Source organism: Penicillium antarcticum (assembly GCF_028974205.1).
Source record: "Penicillium antarcticum strain IBT 31339 chromosome Unknown utg000005l_segment0_segment0, whole genome shotgun sequence".
Taxonomy (NCBI): domain Eukaryota; kingdom Fungi; phylum Ascomycota; class Eurotiomycetes; order Eurotiales; family Aspergillaceae; genus Penicillium; species Penicillium antarcticum.
The window spans coordinates 2,801,414-2,818,917 of NW_026695303.1; the positions used below are offsets into that span (position 1 = coordinate 2,801,414).

A 17,504-nucleotide genomic window follows, 5' to 3' on the forward strand; every position below is an offset into this window, starting at 1 on the left:
CGAGGGGAAGAGCAGATATATATGTAAAAGACAGAGGAGAAGCATGCGATTGTCCGATCAAACAAAGATGCTTGACAATAAGATGAAACACCTCAGACAAGATCTCTTTGGGCAACAAAAACGTCGTTCCCTTAAATCCCAATCGAACCGACTTTCAACTAGAGCTCCGTTTGCCGCTGTGCTTTGTTGCTAAGAAAAGAACAATCCCATCCATGCCTCTATACCATCCACTATATACGTTTCAGGTCCAATAATAACCCGACTCGTCGAAAAAAAAAAAAAGAAATTATCAGATAGACATATTGCCTGTCCGGAGGGAGAGATCCGGCTCCTCTGACACGGCAGGAAGACCAACGTACTTGTTGATCCAGTTCAACACAGTCCGGTGCCAAAGAAGAGAGTTCTCGGGGTTCAGAACCCAATGGTTCTCATCGGGGAATGTCAGGAATGCGCTATCAACACCCCGCATTTGGAGGACGTTAAACGCAGCCAGACCCTCGGCAATAGTCAAACGGTAGTCCAGCTCGTTGTGGATGACCAGATGAGGCGTCTGCCAGTTCTCAGTAAAGCGCGACGGATCCCACTTCGCCCAGTTCTCGGGGACCTTCCAAATGGGTCCCTTCAAATCGTGCAAAGGGAAGTATTGCTCCTCGCTGGCAAGTTGAGACGTCATGCTAAACACACCATCGTGAGTAACGAGCGCCTTGAATTTGCGGCCAAGTGGGTGGCCCTGGATCCAGTTCATCATGTAGCCACCATAAGACGCACCCAGAGCGACTGCACGAGAGGTGTCGACATAATCAAGATTCTGCTCAATGTGCTCGAAGCCCCTTACTAAATCCTCGTAGGGCCGACCACCCCATTGGCCTTTGATGCCATCAGTGAAAGGCTGGCCGTAGCCTGTGCTACCAGTCGGGTTGGGTGTGATCACAACATATCCTTGTTCCGCGAAAACGGCAGGGTTCCAGCGGGTGCTCCACTGATCGTTCCAAGCGCCCTGGGGCCCACCGTGAATCAGATAAGCGAGCGGGTACCTCTCCCCGGGCTTAAAGTTGGAGGGTTTCACGACAAATGCGTGAATAGGGTGGTCTTCGGCGCCTCTGAACCAGATCTCGTCGACCTGGGCTGGAGTCAGACCAAATGCAGCACCACCTCGGCCGTTTGATGAGACCACTTGAATATCGTCCGGACAGGCTGGATCAACGATTGTCCACAGGCTGTTATCAACCAAACTGCTGCTAGACAAAAACAGCTTGGAAGAGTCGGCAGCTGCGGGAACTGCGTCATTGACGAATCCAGAGCGGGTCAACCGCTTCAATGAATCTGGCTTGACCGTTTGCGCATTGTCCAGAGGAAGCTGGTAGAGGACACCACGGCCGATCTCTTCGGCGACAATGATCAACGACTTGTCATCATTTGAGAACGACAAGGCTGAAGGGCTCAGATTCCAAAGACCTTCACCGTCGGCCGACTCGAAGATCTCAATCATGTTTCCATCCCACGGGTTGGGAACATACAGAATCCGGTTCTTATCAGACTCGTAGCCATCCTCGCGCATAGCCAGAAGCGCAATGGAGCTACCATCGGAGTTAAGAACGGGAGAGGACATCGCACCCTGGAGACCAGTGACCTTGCAGATCTTCGCATCGGGCGCACTCATGCTAGTCCATGAGAACATGGGAGCATAATAGCACGAGCAAGAGGTATGGGTAGCTGGGTTGAGACCAGGGTCTTTGGCGATAAACACAATTGCAGACGGGCTGATATCAAAATCACCAGAACCACCAAAAGGTGGAATAGGCGACTCGACGCCAGCCAATCCGGACACCTGAATCAAGTTCGTCAGGCCCGAGACAGAGTACTTGCCAGCTTGTCTGCGGGCTGGCGACAGAGGTACTTGCTCCAGAATACCATACCATATGGAGTTCTTCTGGGGCTCAACATACGAATCCCAGTGTCGAACAAAGAGAGATGTGTATAGTTTTCCAGTTGTGTGTGGCTTCTTCGCATCGTGAGGGTTATAAAGCGATCCATCGGGATTGGCCTTGCCTGTCACGGCGAAGCCGACCTTGCCGGGCTCAATGAGGGTCACTTTCAAATCCGAAACTGGACCTGGCACTGTACCTGCGGTATAAGTGTTGTCCGCCTGACGGGCATCGCCAATGATAAAACTTGTGTTTCCGTTCGCTTTGGTCTTAAGCCAGACTAGTTGGTCGGTAGTGTCTAACCATTGCGGGTTGCTTGCGCCGGGGTCATTGGTGATGAGGGCGGATCGGCCAGAGTCGATCTCAATGACACGGATCTCATTTGTCTTGGAATGGGACTCGAAGGAGTAGGATGTCTGGGTGTAGATTGCGAGAGTACCAGCTGCGTTGGGGACGGCTGAGGACCGTCGGGGTGCCCCGAGCAGGACCCTGAACATGTTAGTATCGATCAAATTATCAAAGGATTTGCATAAGAGCTGATAGAGATGGCTTTTATAGCAGACAAAAGCTACATACTCTGGAGTGAACTTCATGGAACGAATGGCCATATCAGCTCACGGTGAGGAGATAAGATAGGTAGCTTGGAGAGCTCCCAGTGCGTGCTTATAAGCTTGAAAGCGAGATTGGGAGTACTGTGTCGAGTTATGGACTATGCAGAAGGCAATAGATGATCTGATTGAGATAGAAAGTTGAGATGTGATGAGACGAGAGAGTTGGAGAAGGGGAGGTTGGGGACCTGATCATGCGGGGTTTATCGGTGAGCCCTGATCGGGTTAAGCGTCATGCCTGCATTCTTGATGACTTCAACTACTGAAGACGAATACAGAGGTAGAGAATAGAGAATAAAGAACACCTTTGTATCTTAACCCAAAACATAGCTATTATTACACGCAAATCAGAATCATTTACTCTTCTTCCTCTTCCTCTTCACTTTCATCCTCATCCATACCCTCCGCCGCAGTCACATTGAACGTGGGTGCCTGATCCACGCCGACGTAGCTGTCACTCATGAGGTAGAGGGTCAATTCGTGGTCTCCGGGAGTGGGAACCACGTACTCCAGACGCAGCTCCAGCTTGCGACCGATCGTAACACGCTTGATGGCGAGGAGGCTCTTCGTCTTCTCGTCACCAACCACCAACCACCAGTTCTCCATCTTCTGGCTGGGGTAGAAGGGTGCGTGGACAGTGGTATCGGGTTCCTCATCCGCTTCAAGGTCCCGCTCGATCTTGACCTTGAGGTAGGACGGCTCGCCCGAAGTGATACTGTCGGGATCCTCGACTTGGAAGTCAAGCTCGATGTTGGGGTACTTCTCGTTGGTGAAAGCCGCAGCTTGAGCCAATTGCTTGTTGTCGAGACCGAGACGCTTGACCAGTGTAGCGTAGTCCTTGTTCTCAGAGGGGTCCATGGCCTCCATGAATTCAAAGATATCATTGATCCTGCACCAATGTAGGTTAGTAAATGTTTGTAGAGAACTGCTTGATGATACATACTTGTATTCGTTGGCCACCTGGATGACCTCGGGTGTGAAGTGAGGGATCTGCTTGAGAGGACTATCTCGATCCCACATGGATTGGACCACCATCTGTGACAATTCCATGGCGTTCATGGCGTTAAGGTGACCCTCGGATGAGAGAACATCCACACATGCGCTGAGCAAGTTGAGAACCTTGCGGATGATGTCTTCCTGATCCTTGGCGAGATCAAGAGGAAGCTGCATGCGCGAGAAGTGCGCCTGAAGGAGAACAAAGGCCTTGAAGTGTGGCGAGTCAAAGGAGACCTCGGCCATCTTGACGGGACAACGGTCATACACGCGGCGGAGAATGTGAGCCTCATGACGTCGCATCTGGATGGATTCGAACTCGGTAGCCGAAGTGACAATCTCCAAGATACCCTTGAGCTTTGTGCGGGCTGAAAGAGACAGCAAGAAAGTCTGCATGGTAATGAAGGAGATGTTGTAGTAAGCTCCAATCATAGCGGCATTAAGTGGTGAAACGCTGTCATCTTCCTCGTCCAGGTCGATAATCTTGGCCTCTGACAACTCCTTCAATGTGTTCTCCACAAGCTCTGACAGGAAGGTGCTAAGACCCTCGTGACTGACATCACTAAGACCGTAGAAGCTGGGGTTTGCAAGAAGACGGCGATAGAAATAGGTATATGTCATCCAGTCAACCGCATCTTGCGTAGAGGAGACGGTCCTTGTGCTTGCTTCGGTCACAAAGGCATCGTGCAGGTAGACCTGCAAATGACTCTCGACCGGCAAGGCCTCGTTGAGGAACTTCTTGTAGTAGTCACGCTTGACAGCGGGGACCATAAGAACACCTCGGCCAAGCTTATCCTGACCTGGGCGAGAGGCCTTGCCAAACATCTGCAGGATCTCGCTGATGGGGTAGTCGATGTAGCGATGTTCACGGCCGTCGAAGAATTGAGTGTTCATGACAATGACCAGATGGGCTGTGATGTCTAATTCCCAGCACACATCTCTAGAAGCCAACATCACTTGAATCGCACCGATGCCGAACAGATGCGAGACAATGCGCTTGTCAGTGGTAGTAAGGGCTTCGTGGTAGTAGCCAATACCGTGAGAAAGCGAAGTGGCAAGAGTCTGCTCATGGACACGGCCGAGGAGGGGCGCTAGCTCCTCAACATTGGCGTTCAAGAAGCGATCCTCATCGTCATCGATGGCACAAGCCGAAAGAAGATCCATGGCGGTCGCGCGAACCTGTTTACGGCTAGGGACGAAAACAAGCGCAGGTTTATCAGGCGAAAGCTGCAGAATGGATTGATAGGCAGGACGAGCCATGGCGAGCATGAGGGACGGGAAGTGAGGAATGGTGAAGGACTGGAGGTGAAGCTCGAGAGGCACGGGGCGAGCATGCGGGCTGAAGTTGTAGATGGTATGCTTGTTGGCACCAATCCACTCTCCAATATCCCGAGCGTTAGAAAGAGGCACACTGAGACCAACAATGCGCATCTCGTTCTCGGTCTGAAGAGCGATGTAGTGCATGCGAGAAACAACCACTTCGTACACGTATCCACCGTAGCCACCGAGCATGTGGAGCTCGTCGGGGATGAACAATTGCACTGTCTGGATGTTCTTGCGGCGCTGCCATTGGCGGGACAACACATCCCATTGAGCAGGAGTGGCAAGGACAAGATCAGCCTGCTCGAGGAGTTTCAGATCGGCAGTGGTTTCTCCTGTCAGCTTGACAATTGTCTTGCCTCCGTCTAAAGAACTGAGGCGCTTCTGCCAGTCAGCAAGTCTAAGATCGACCAGCTCTTGGAAGGGAGCGAGATAGACTGCACGACCGCCCTCCCTGGTGGACCAGTGCCTGAGCAGAGCCAGCTCAGCGCAAACTGTCTTGCCACTTCCTACAGGAGCACCGATGAAGACGTTGTCATCAGTGTCGAAGACTGACTTGAAGACCTGAGATTGGATCTTGTTGAAGTGCTGCCAGTTGGGATAAAGAGCTTGGTAGTCGTCGCGCTTGAGTGCCTTCACTGGTGCACGCTGCATATCCAGCAAAGGTGTGTGGGGAGGGAAGCGCTCAGGGAGAACAAGCTTCTGGAAGGAGACCGCGATCTTGGTCTCTGAATGCATCCATCGATCAGACACCAGAGAGATGAAGTAGTTTGGTGGCATCGGCTCGGTGACTGGAACGGTGAACTCGACAAGATGTTCATTCATTTCAGATTTGGCGAATTCACCACGAAGCAAGAAGCGATCGTGGAACAAGATCTCTTCTCCATCACAGTCTTCAACGATGATCCAGAAGTCTTGCGCGTTGCCGTGCACATCATCATCCCAAACGAAATTGGGAGAAATGGTCAACTCAACGCGCAGCATAGACCGGGTGATGGGCTGAACTTGAGCCTGGACCTCAAGTCGAGGGAACTTGGAAACCAAGTCACATACAACACGTCCAGCCTTGGGCATACCGAGGAGCTCGCCCATGCGAGGAGGATCCAGGTCGAAGTAGCTGCCCCAGGGCACATCAATTCGCTCAGCCTTCTGCAGAACGTCTCTTGGGCAGTGTTGAAATTGGCGGAGGGGGGACATGGTGGGCCACATGCGCTTCTCAGCCATCTTGCAAAGATCAAGGGCAGTCTTAGCAACAGATGACCAGCCCTTCTTCAAGCAGATCTCGAAAAGGGCTCGAATGATACGTCCCGCGGACTGTGTCACGTAGACCATATCAGCCATCAACGCAAGCCCATCGAGCTTGAGTCGGGAGATGTAAGCCTGCAGGAGAACATTGATCTTTGCATGAGGCTCGTCAATGGTTTCCTTGACGGGCACAGGAACACGACCCAAGAGCTTTCCAAGCTCCAGCTTCTCATCCTGACGAACGGGAATATACTTGAACTCGTCACTCAGAGCGAAGATGCGGAACAGCTCAATGGTTGTGATAGAGGGTTGGAGGTGTTGAGCGTAGGTCAGCATCGAGTTGTGACCAATGTAGTAGTGGGAGGAGATACGTCCAAGCTCAGTCGACTGAAGACGTCCGGTCTTCTTCTCATACTTGACGAGACCGGCCTTCTCCAGAACAGCAGCAGCGGAGTGGATGAGATCCACTCGCTTTTGCTCTAATGCATCGTCATTCTGGTAGTCGGCGCCAACACTGTACAGACCAGGCGAACGAAGCATTCGGACGTAAAGGTAGGTGTATCCTAGCCACTCCACACCTTCATCACGTGTACGAACGTTACCAAGCACAATCTCAGCATTCAAGTTATCCGCCAACTTGCTCATCAGCTGTGACTCGATTGGTAGTTGCTGATTCATGAGCGAGAGATAGTACTGAATCTCGGTTTGTGATGTGATAATGATACCTTCACCAAATGTATCGTATTGAGGTCGACCAGCACGTCCAAGCATCTGGAGAACGTCCTGGGGACTCAACTCGACCCAGCTACCCTTCTCGGGAGAGTAGACCTGAGTTCCCTTGATGATAACGGTGTGAGCAGGAAGGTTGACACCCCAAGCGAGTGTCGCGGTACAGACGAGGACCTGGATGCTTCCATCGGCGAAGAGGGCCTGAACGGAATCACGATCCGCAAGACTCAAACCAGCGTGGTGAATTCCGAAGCCGTAAGGCATGAGGTCTTTGAGGCCAGCATCATCGACAGAATCAGCTTCCTCGGAGAGAATGGCACGGCTAGCAGCATCACTGCGCAGAATCTGCCCAATAGTCTCATTCTCAAGGGCCTTGTCCCTGATGTACTTGGCGGTTTTGGCAGTCTCCTTTCGGGAGTGTACGAAGATCAGCATTTGGTTGCGACGTTGTCCGACCTGCTCCATGACCTTGGTGTAACAAATGTCGTTCATCGTCTTCAGCTGTTTGATCGCCTTCTTTTCGGTGACACCAATGAACTCCTGCTTCAGAGGGCAAGGACGGTATGTGCCATCGAAGTGGAACATGCCCTTGACAGGGTCGGCACGCAGGAAGCTTCCCACATCGCGGTAGTTGGGGAGAGTAGCACTGAGACCGACAATACGCACGGGGTCTCCAGTCTGCTCGACCCTGCGAATGGTTCGGCTGACAATGCTCTCAATGACGGGACCACGGTCATCGTGGAGAAGGTGAATCTCATCAATGATGATCAGGCGAACAAGCTTGGTGTAACTGGTCTCGGATGCCTTTCTGGTGATAACATCAAACTTCTCGGGGGTGGTAACAATGATCTGGGTGTCAGCAATTTGTTGCTTGGTGAGTTGACGATCACCTGTAAGCTCAGACACACGGATACCATAAGGCTCGAGACGCTTGCCGAGGTTGCCAACTTGTTCTTGTACCAAAGCCTTCAGTGGAGAAATGTAAACAATCTTGAAATCATCGAGCATGATTTCTCCAGTTTCAGGGTTGCGGTTCTTGCCAATCTCCCGAAGAATTGTAAGCATGGCGACGTTGGTCTTTCCGGAACCCGTGGGAGCACAGACTAGCATGTTGCCATCATCGTGAAACGCTGAAGGGTAACACTTTGTCTGCACCCGGTTGAGTTCCTTGGAGGTTCCAAATCCAACACGGGCCCATTCGGGTAGCTCTGTGGTGGGAATATTCTTCTCTCCGGCTTCCTTCTTGGCCTTGGGAGGTGGCACGTGAATTTCTTCGTAGCCCTTGAAGGTACGCTTAGTTGAACCTTGAGGAAGCTTGACATTAGGGTTGGTCATGAGGTGGTTGCCTTGGTGGAATACAAGGTTCTCCAAGTTGATAGTTCTCTTCGGTTGAAGAGGACCAGTTTGTCCACCCTCGGCGGTTTTCTGGTCTGGTGTGGGGCCTGAAGGAACATCGACATCCATCAGGTCAAACTTCATCTTCTTATCGGGGCGTTCGACGAGGTCATCGCGAGCTTCTTTGCCGCGAATCTCGTCGAGAATGGCGCGCTGTCCGGCTTCGACCATCTCAATTTCCACGAGATTGCGAGCATCGGCATCCTCGGCGACTCGTCTCCAACGGGTAACCCAAACAGCCTTGTCACGGTTGGTAACCAGCTTAGCAACCAGGTCGGGATGGTCATAATCGAAGAGCTCCATCAAGTCATTTTCAACGTCGCGCAAAGGTCTGGGTGTCCCATCTTCGTCCTTGGCACCAAGAATTTCGAGGGCCTCGCCGGCCTTCTCGTGTTGAATATGCGCATCTGAGTAGAGAGCACCGATCTGGCGCTGCAGCCAGTAGGCGTCGATTTCACGGGCCGAGACGTTCAATCCAGTCTTGTCGCCGTCATTATCGGGTTTACCCAGACCTCCGTCAATGACCATTTCATCGCCTTCTTCGGCATCCTGGGCGGCTGAAACGTCCTCTTCCGGTTGATCTTGTTCATCGGCTTCGTCTTCGTCACTGTCTTCGTCCCGGATTTCGTCCACGGTTCCTGTGCGCTCGTCATCCTCGTCTTCTTCGTCGAAGACTACGGCAACACCTTGGCGTTCGTCAAGTTCACCACCTGCTTCGTCGAGGCCACCGTCCATTTCTTCGTCTTCGTCCTGGGCATCGTAGTCTGTAATTTTTTTGCCCACGTTTACAAGTTCGTTGAACTCCTTTGAGTTCATGGAGCTTCCCAGAAGATCGTCGATCTCCTTCTTTTTATCGAAATCCTTCATTTCTTCATCCTTGAGTAGTTCCAAGACAGCATCGGCGGCACTTCTGACGACTTCGTGGGGGACATCGCCAAGGTGGCTTCCGGTAATTGTGAGAATAAGGTCGTAGGTGGCTCGTGTAGCGGGTGTCCGAGGACGGTATTTCAGGCCTTCGACGAAGGCATCTGCCGCTGAAAGGATTCCTTGGCCCCGTAATTGTGCCGGTTGGCCGCGTTGGCGCTTTTTCTGTTCACGTAAAAGGACATCTTCACCCTCACCGATAGCACCTCGCTCGAGGTCTGTGGGCCCAGTCTTCTTTGATTTGGGCGCATTATCACGCGCGACTCGTCCACCCATCTCTCGGATTCCAATGCGACCCGCGAGAGACTCCGGGTCTCCAGTTGGTTCGTCATGAGTGCGACTGATAAAACGACGGTCCGCCTGGAGAACCAGGTTGGACATCGCCGAGTATTTATATTGGGAAATATTTTGGTCCGCCATCTTGATGGTTTTGTGTGGCTTCACGAAAAATGACAGAGAAAGAAAGGTTGCGACAGATCTGCCTGGGCGCGGAGGTCAAGATTCAAGCCGCGCCGAGACACGAAAAATGTCGGCAATTGAGAGAATTTCAGATGGTCTCACAAACCTGGCTCATCCTCCTCAAGTCACGGTACTTGTGAGAAATAAACGCCAGGGTTGATGTAGATATGTGAAGCCAAGGAGAGAAGCTCGGGAAGATTTCGTGGCGAAGGCGGAAGGAGGGGAGCTTTTGTGGTTCTGCCACTCCATACAACTTGAAGCGCGCAACAATGCGTCTACATGGCTTGTCTATTTCTCTGGCATCTGTCAGCTTGAGACCAGCTGTAGCTTCAACATACCCATCCTATCGTTGTCAAATACACCGGACTATCTGCCATCATGCGCGTCGACCCTCAATTCACCCACGCGTGTCTACCGCCCCGAAAGTCCCCATACGAGGCGCAAAGCGTAAAACGACTGTGAAATTGAAGGACCTTCCTCAGGGAGTCTTGAAGCTCGAGGCATATGACAATGGAGTGGACGAAGCTCCTCAATACCCGACTGTGGTACAAGGGCACCGAAACAATATGCAAGCATTCAAGAACTGTGTCATTTTAACCAGAGTCGGAGGTTTCTACGAGGTACGAGAATGAGAATACATGCTTCAGTAAAACGACATGCTTATTGTACGTTTTCTAGCTATATTTTGAGCAAGCGGAAGAATTGGCATCATCTCTTGGCTTAAAACTTGCGACCAAAAAGACCAACGCCGGGCCAGTTCCCATGGCTGGCTTTCCTTTTTTCCAGCTTGATCGTTTTCTGAAGATGCTTGTCCAAGATCTCAACAAGTATGTAGCTATCAGTGAGGAATTTGCTCTCAGTGCAGAGGAGAAAACGCAATCAGGCGGCCTCTTGTTTGATCGCAAGGTGGCCAGAGTCGTCACTCCTGGTACCCTGATTGATGAGAAGTTCATTGAACCCTCTGAACACAATTTCTTATTGGCCATATACTTGGACGTTGCCAGTATGGAGTCCAAGTTAAAACAGCATGCTGATAGTGATGCTCAGCTGTCACATCAACACATACTGTCCTCTGTCCCTCAAAAGGTAGGGTTGTCGTGGCTGGATCTCTCGACCGGTGATTTCTTTACGCAGCTCACAACAACACAAATGCTTCCATCTGCAATTGCACGAATTGGAGCACGTGAAATTCTGGTAGATCAGAATGTGCAAGAACTCATTGGGCATGAATTACAACTACTAGTTGGGCATGATCATCGCCTGGTCACCTTCTTTCAGTTTCCTGGTACATTTGAGCCAGTGTCTGAATGGGGTACCATGCTTGAGGCTCCCGTTCCTGAGGATGATCGTGCGTCCTTCACTACAGAAGAAGTAGCAGCTGGATACAGCCTACTTGAATACATTCGTGTGCAATTGCAAGGATCAAACCTCAAGCTTCAGCCTCCCCGCCGAAGACATCTGAATGAATCAATGAGCATTGATCGTAATAGTCTGAGTGGTCTTGAGATCCTAGAAACAGCAAGAGATGGGTTTGGCAAAGGAAGCCTTCTCCATGCTGTTAAAAGAACTTCAACTAAAAGTGGATCACGGCTTCTGCGAGACCGACTCAGTATGTATAAGTATCTTTCAGTATTCTTCGCATGCTAATATGATACACAGCCTCTCCATCTACATATCTCAAGATCATTAATGAGCGTCTGGATCTAGTCTCGGTCTTCATGGAAAATGAGGAACTTCGCGACAGCGTCGTTCAGTTCCTCAAACGCAGCTACGATTCACAACGCTTGGTTCAAAAATTCGCGCTTGGAAAAGGAGATTCAGATGACTTGATCTGTCTATCTCGGGCCATCCAGGCCTCGAAAGAAGTCAGACAAGTTCTCTTGGACCACAGCAAAACCCCAGTCTCGAACGTTGATCTTAAAGATAGCGTGACAGCCATGATCTCACGATTGTATCTTGATGGGCCAATTGCGTTGGCTGAGAAAATTCTTGCTGCCATTGACGAAGAAGGCCTCCTGCAAAAGCAACGCATTGAAGATAGTACAGCGGCCGAGGCAGCCAGTCTGGCGCAAAAGGTGACTCTTGATGAGGGCACACCCGGCGAGCTCGAGAGCCTACCGAAAAAGGTCAGATCAAAAAACAGTGATCGAACTGTGGCAATTGACACTGAATCCGGTCCTGTCGATACTTGGATTATGAGACGCGACGCAAGCAAGAATCTCAATGCTCTCCATGCGGAACTGGAACGGCTAGGCGATGAAAAGGTTTCACTGACACAAAATCTCCGCGACTCGGTTGGATCAATGGCCTTGACTCTCAAATGGACACCCGGTCTGGGTCACATATGCCACGTCAAGGGAGCCAAGATATCCCAAGAGTCCTTGGAAGAATTGGGTGTTACCCGAAATGTATCATCTACCAAATCCACGCGGTCATTCTATCTACCAGCTTGGTCAGATTTGGGTGCTCATATGGACCAAGTCAAGATACGAATTCGTCAAGAAGAGCAGGCGATTTTTCAGCATCTCCGCCGCGAAGTGATATTGAATCTAGTCAAGATTCGCCGAAACGCAGCTGTCATGGACGAATTAGATGTTGGCTGCTCATTCGCGATTCTAGCCCAGGAACAACAAATGGTGCGACCAATTCTCAATGACGGCGTCTGCCACAAGATTGTGGGTGGAAGACACCCAACTGTCAAACTAGGGCTGGAGGAACAAGGCCGATCTTTTGTGAGCAATGACTGCTTCTTGGGTGATTCCGAGCGGATCTGGCTCATCACTGGTCCCAACATGGCCGGCAAAAGTACCTTCTTACGACAGAACGCATTGATCACAATCCTCGCGCAGGTTGGGTCATTCGTACCTGCAGCTTATGCCGAGATTGGTATTGTCGATCAGATCTTCAGTCGAATTGGCGCAGCAGATGACCTCTTCCGGGACCAATCAACTTTCATGGTCGAAATGTTGGAAACGGCCGCCATTCTCAAGCAGGCTACCTCCAAGTCATTTGTGATTATGGATGAAGTTGGTCGAGGCACGACTCCTGAAGATGGGACGGCTGTCAGCTTCGCTTGTTTGCACCATCTACACAATCATAACAAGGCCCGCACACTTTTCGCTACCCATTTCCATGCTCTTGCAGATATGACGCAGGAATTTGAGTCATTGGCGAGATACTGCACGGATGTCAAGGATACAGCTACCGGTGGATTCTCCTTCGTTCATCGTCTGCGGAAGGGCGTGAATCGCCAGTCTCATGCCTTGAAAGTTGCACAGCTAGCTGGTTTGCCCAAAGAAACCCTCGAGTTGGCTACGCGAGTCCGTCAGCAGATGAGGGACGAGACACCTCCACCTCAGGTCCCTGGTGAACATTAACCCACGTTGCAGAGTGCTTGAAAGCAATTTTTGAGATTCATATGTACTTCAAGGTGCTATGTATAATATCTATGTACAATATTTCGGCTAAAGAGACCAAACTTTGAAGGTAGTGCGGGCCTTGTCCTTTCAGCCAAATCTCCACTCCGTCAAGGAACACCAACGAAGCTTGATATAGATGTGATGAAATCACAGCTTAGACCACAACTTCGCCGGACCCTTCTCAGCCCGACCAAGCTGACCCTTCTTCCCAAGCTTAACAACAACGCCCTCCCCAAACGCAGCCTCCTGACAATCCTCATCCCCAACCCCATTAACAAACTGTACAACAACAAAATCAACCCGTCTCTTCCCTAAAACAACCATAGGCGCATGCCACGTCCCAACACCATAAGTAACAGCCTGACCACCACGCGCAACAAAAGCCTTAACATTCTCCAAATCTGGCGGATCACGAATAGTAACCACCTCCCCAGCCTCATTCTTCGCCGTGGCAGTCTTCCCCTTCAAAGTGGGCGCAACAACAACCAAAAACAACGGCTCATCCTCACCCTCCTCGCCAACCTTCTCATGACTCGACAAATCAACCGGAATAAACGTTTGGTTCGTAAACGGGTGACGCTCAAGAATACGCACATCGAAAACTTCCTGGTCAGGCTGAGCCTGCTGCCGACCCGCATGGATAGTGCGCAATTTGCGCGGGAAGCAACAGAACATAGTCATGCGCGCTTCGGCGGGTTGACCGCTTGGGCAGCCATTTGTGTAGCGGTCGAGGAGCGGGGAGATGGGGCTGTACTTCAGTGCGGAGTTTTGGTTTGCTAGCACCGGTGTTGGGTTGTTGGGGGGTAGAGAGGATAGTTGAGGGGCGACGCTCAGTGCGCGTGGTAAGGGGGAGACGAGTGCTGTGCCGAATGGTGCGAAGTTCATTGGTGTCAGTGGCTCTGGGGTGAGCGTTACACTTGGGTTGGTGGTGAGGATCGGCGCCATTATGGTGAAGGTTTGAGGCGATTGAGTTGTCGATTTGGGGTTTGTGCGTTGGGCAATTGCTCGGGTCTATGTTGCCTCTGCTTGGGCAGGTCTACAGCTCAGTTAAAAAGGAACGAAGTTAGGTTTATGAAAAATGGGGAGATGTCGGCGGGTTCCGGTGATGCTGGGCCGATAAGACAGGTGCGATAAGCGGCCGGGGCCGATGAGGCCGAGTATAAAATGTTAGTTAGGGCTAACAGTCCGGGAAACTTGTAGAAATCCATCATTGGCTTATTTTTAAATATAGCATGCTACGAATGTTCTGTTTACATGTTTGATTTGGTGATGAAAACGATCTAGCACCATGTGTCAGTCAGCTGGAAGAATAATTCACTGGTGGGATGGTCAACTGAATAGTCAACTGGCTAGACGATCAACTGGGGGGGACTGTCAAATGGTGATAGTGTTAAACTGGTGGAAGATTGATCCATGGTACGGCAGTCTTGAACATTTTATATGCACGATTTTCAACTCCTACTTACGTTCATCATGTTACCAAGCTCGATCTATATGTCCTTATCCTCCAGTCTTTTCAGGCAAATTCAATTCTTCGACTCGAATATGTCATGTTGGTCCATTCTCAAGCTACTCTCTTGCTGGATCTCACGCCACAAACTGGTGACTTGGATATTGGACAAGCAACACAGAGCGTGTAGGCTTTGATGCCAGCTTTAGAGCAAGCTATGCTCAGTCATACTACGTCTCTATTGGTGCAAATTTCAGCCCGCTCTTGTCGCCGACCTAAACACATGTAGGTGTCTGAGTGGCTCCGAGCCTATGCGCGAGGGTTGTATGCGCGCCAGCAGAAACGATGAAACTGAAAGTCACCCCCGTCCAATATCAGGGTCTGTTATATTCAACTGGATGCTGAAGATGTGCGAATAACCTGCTTGGTGGGGCTTTAGGTTTGTACACCAGCTCATCAGTGACAGTTCATCGATACCCAACGATAGACACAAACTGGAAACGTTTTGAGGCAAGCTAACTACTTGGATGTCCTAGTTTGTGCGGGGTTCAAGAATACAAATTGCCTTTCAACCGTTTCTGACAGTAGCTTGATGCGCTTTCTGATTGGCCGTTAAGACCGGAAGAGCAGCAGTACCAGTACATTGCTGTATATTTCCCGACCACTTGATGTATGGACACGGGGAGATCCGAGGAGATCTGAGACACAAAGCAGAATAATCTAAAAAGCCAACAATACCCATGGACAAATAAGAGATGGTTCGCGCACTAGTCGCGAGGCAACCACCGTTGATCGCAATTTCATTTTCGAATCCGGACTAAGTTTGCTTCGAAATGAGGCTCAAAATCTACAAGATAAAACATTTAGGCAGAGATTCTCTGCACATGCCCCAGGGCTGGCCAATCAGACAGAAGTTCAGTCTCTATCCAGCGATTGACGCGGTCATCCTGTGCCAATCGATATTGGTCTGTGGTACCCTTTTCTCCGGATATGATGCCGGATTTAGTGCAATCAATATACCGTTGCATGATTTAACACCGTTCTTTGATTGACCACAACTCCTCAGCGTTTGAGTCTTGATGCTGTCTTATGATATGGAATGGAGAGCTCGGGTATAAAGCCACCATGGCTCCGTTGGGTCGAGTGCTGGACTACGAACAATCCATACTTCTAATTGAAACATTTTCTGGATACTCCAAGGCCTTCCCAATACATCAAAAAAGTGCATTAAAGTCCAACGCTGTGACTTCAGTGGCGATCATGGATAAGTCTACAAATCAAGCTACGCCCAGCAACTCTCAAGTCAAATCGAGTGCTGGACAGTCAAACAATACTGGCTCAGGTAACACACAAAGGTAAAATCAGCTCTTATTCCTCGATCTAAACGACGCAAATAACAGCAAAAGGCAGCCATCATTATACTACTGAACGCATACTGAGGCTATCAACTAACGTACTCATTCTCCAACAGCACATATCCCCCGGTCCAACGAGACATGAACGACGATCTAGCTGGAATCGGATCATGGGTCGACAAAGCCAGCCTCAACTATCCTGCAAAATTCTCCACAGGCATCAATTGACTTGATTGCCAACTCAGCGATGCGGCTCCTTTGTCAGTACTTGGGCGAGAAAGGAAGTATTCGGCGATACGGTGAGTCCTTCCGCGTCCGAACGATGTTATGCACTAGTGATGTAACTTGACACCACTTTAGTTGTCTAGAGTCCGAGCAGACCCGAGATCAGATCTAGGGAGACACCCTATACCAATTGTGACGTCTTTTAGGAGTATTGGCTCATTTGTGCATGGATACCTTGGAGACAGCCGCGGGGATGTCCCTGAACAGGGAAGTTGGACCGACGATCGATATGAAGTTATTCTTTGCTTTTATTGTTAATTTCGGTTTTTGCTTTAGTCCTTTCTTTTTCATTTTCTTCATTTCATTTCTTTTATCAAGAGACAGACATGTGAGGGGAACATTGCTGGCGGATGGTGGAGACATATGCAGTTCATCTTTGCATGGTAGCTAGGAGGCTAGCGAAAGAGCATACAGCAGCGTTTCCCACAGTTCCGATGCCACGAGGTGGAGTTGTTAATGACAGGGAAGTTGATATTTTAGCCGATGGACAATAGACTATGTACAGAGTACATCTTAGGGCGTTTTCCCCTCTTTCTCTTATCTCGGGTTTTGGCCATGTTTGCTTCATGTTCATCTTCTACATGTGGAGATTGATACACTTAACTTGAGTTTGAATTGTTAAATCATGCATATAGATGTAACATCGTGTTACATCCTTGATGCAGTAGTACCCAAATAGAGGAGACCGAGACTTGGTGTTGGAAATATAATAATGCAGACACATAAGAGCAAGGATGACACGGATGATACGGTGGGCTAAAGGTTACTGGTAAGCCTGTCATTTGACCTAGTAGGGCTGATAATGAGGTCTCTGGTGCGTCCGACTCCGTGGCTAGTATGGCTGGGCTTATTCGTAAACTCTTGGGCATGATTTAAAGCACTAGTGAGCAATTCTCTTGCGGAAGTATTTTTTTTGATTTTTTTTTTGACCAATTGTAAATGAACGAGATTACGATCCAGTCCTTTCACTGAACTAGAGATACAATTAGCATGCCCCAAAGCTCTCCCATTCAAATATATGCCATTGCCTCAATGGTTTCGTTGCCTTTTAAAAAAGGTCAGTGGCCCTAGCTACATTGCTTAGTTGTCCCAAGGACAAGCTTAGAGGAACTTCTCGTAGACGTTCATAAATGACATTCAAGATGATTGGAAAAAGTCCGGGTTGCAATACTCGATTTGAAGGGAGTTTTCGAAATTCTCCTGGTGAGGGGCCCGTGTTTCGGGGTTGTTAAACTCCTTGAAGTGAATGGAAGCAAAATTGACGTGTTTTGAGTTGACTCGGAAGTAAACAACTTGAACAGGGTCGGTAGACTGTGTTGTCCAGAGAACTAAATACCCATCGGGGTCAATCTAGTGACGCTCGATTTTAGCTAGAGAAGGAGCAGGACTCACAGGTG

General features: G+C 49.9%; 4 protein-coding genes across 4 annotated transcripts; 1 reads left to right on the forward strand and 3 right to left on the reverse strand.

Moving 5' to 3' along the window:
* Window positions 1–289: 289 nt before the first annotated feature.
* On the reverse strand, window positions 290–2,533 carry N7508_005712 (oligopeptidase family protein; the record flags this gene model as incomplete). Its single annotated transcript, XM_058463778.1, has 2 exons — window positions 290–2,414; window positions 2,502–2,533. 2 exons carry the CDS (start codon window positions 2,531–2,533, stop codon window positions 290–292), a joined length of 2,157 nt encoding a protein of 718 aa, XP_058320256.1.
* Window positions 2,534–2,890: 357 nt separating this feature from the next.
* N7508_005713 (ATP-dependent RNA helicase BRR2) lies at window positions 2,891–9,559 on the reverse strand (the record flags this gene model as incomplete). Its single annotated transcript, XM_058463779.1, has 2 exons — window positions 2,891–3,422; window positions 3,477–9,559. The coding sequence occupies 2 exons, from the start codon at window positions 9,557–9,559 to the stop codon at window positions 2,891–2,893; spliced, it is 6,615 nt and encodes a 2,204-aa protein (XP_058320257.1).
* Window positions 9,560–9,665: 106 nt separating this feature from the next.
* Window positions 9,666–12,975, forward strand: N7508_005714 (mismatch repair ATPase MSH1; the record flags this gene model as incomplete). The annotated part of the gene is made up of 4 exons (XM_058463780.1): window positions 9,666–9,728; window positions 10,069–10,218; window positions 10,277–11,207; window positions 11,258–12,975. 4 exons carry the CDS (start codon window positions 9,666–9,668, stop codon window positions 12,973–12,975), a joined length of 2,862 nt encoding a protein of 953 aa, XP_058320258.1.
* A 189-nt stretch (window positions 12,976–13,164) lies between these two features.
* Window positions 13,165–13,962, reverse strand: N7508_005715 (ureidoglycolate hydrolase; the record flags this gene model as incomplete). Its single annotated transcript, XM_058463781.1, has 1 exon — window positions 13,165–13,962. One exon carries the CDS (start codon window positions 13,960–13,962, stop codon window positions 13,165–13,167), a length of 798 nt encoding a protein of 265 aa, XP_058320259.1.
* Between the last annotated feature and the right edge of the window lie 3,542 nt (window positions 13,963–17,504).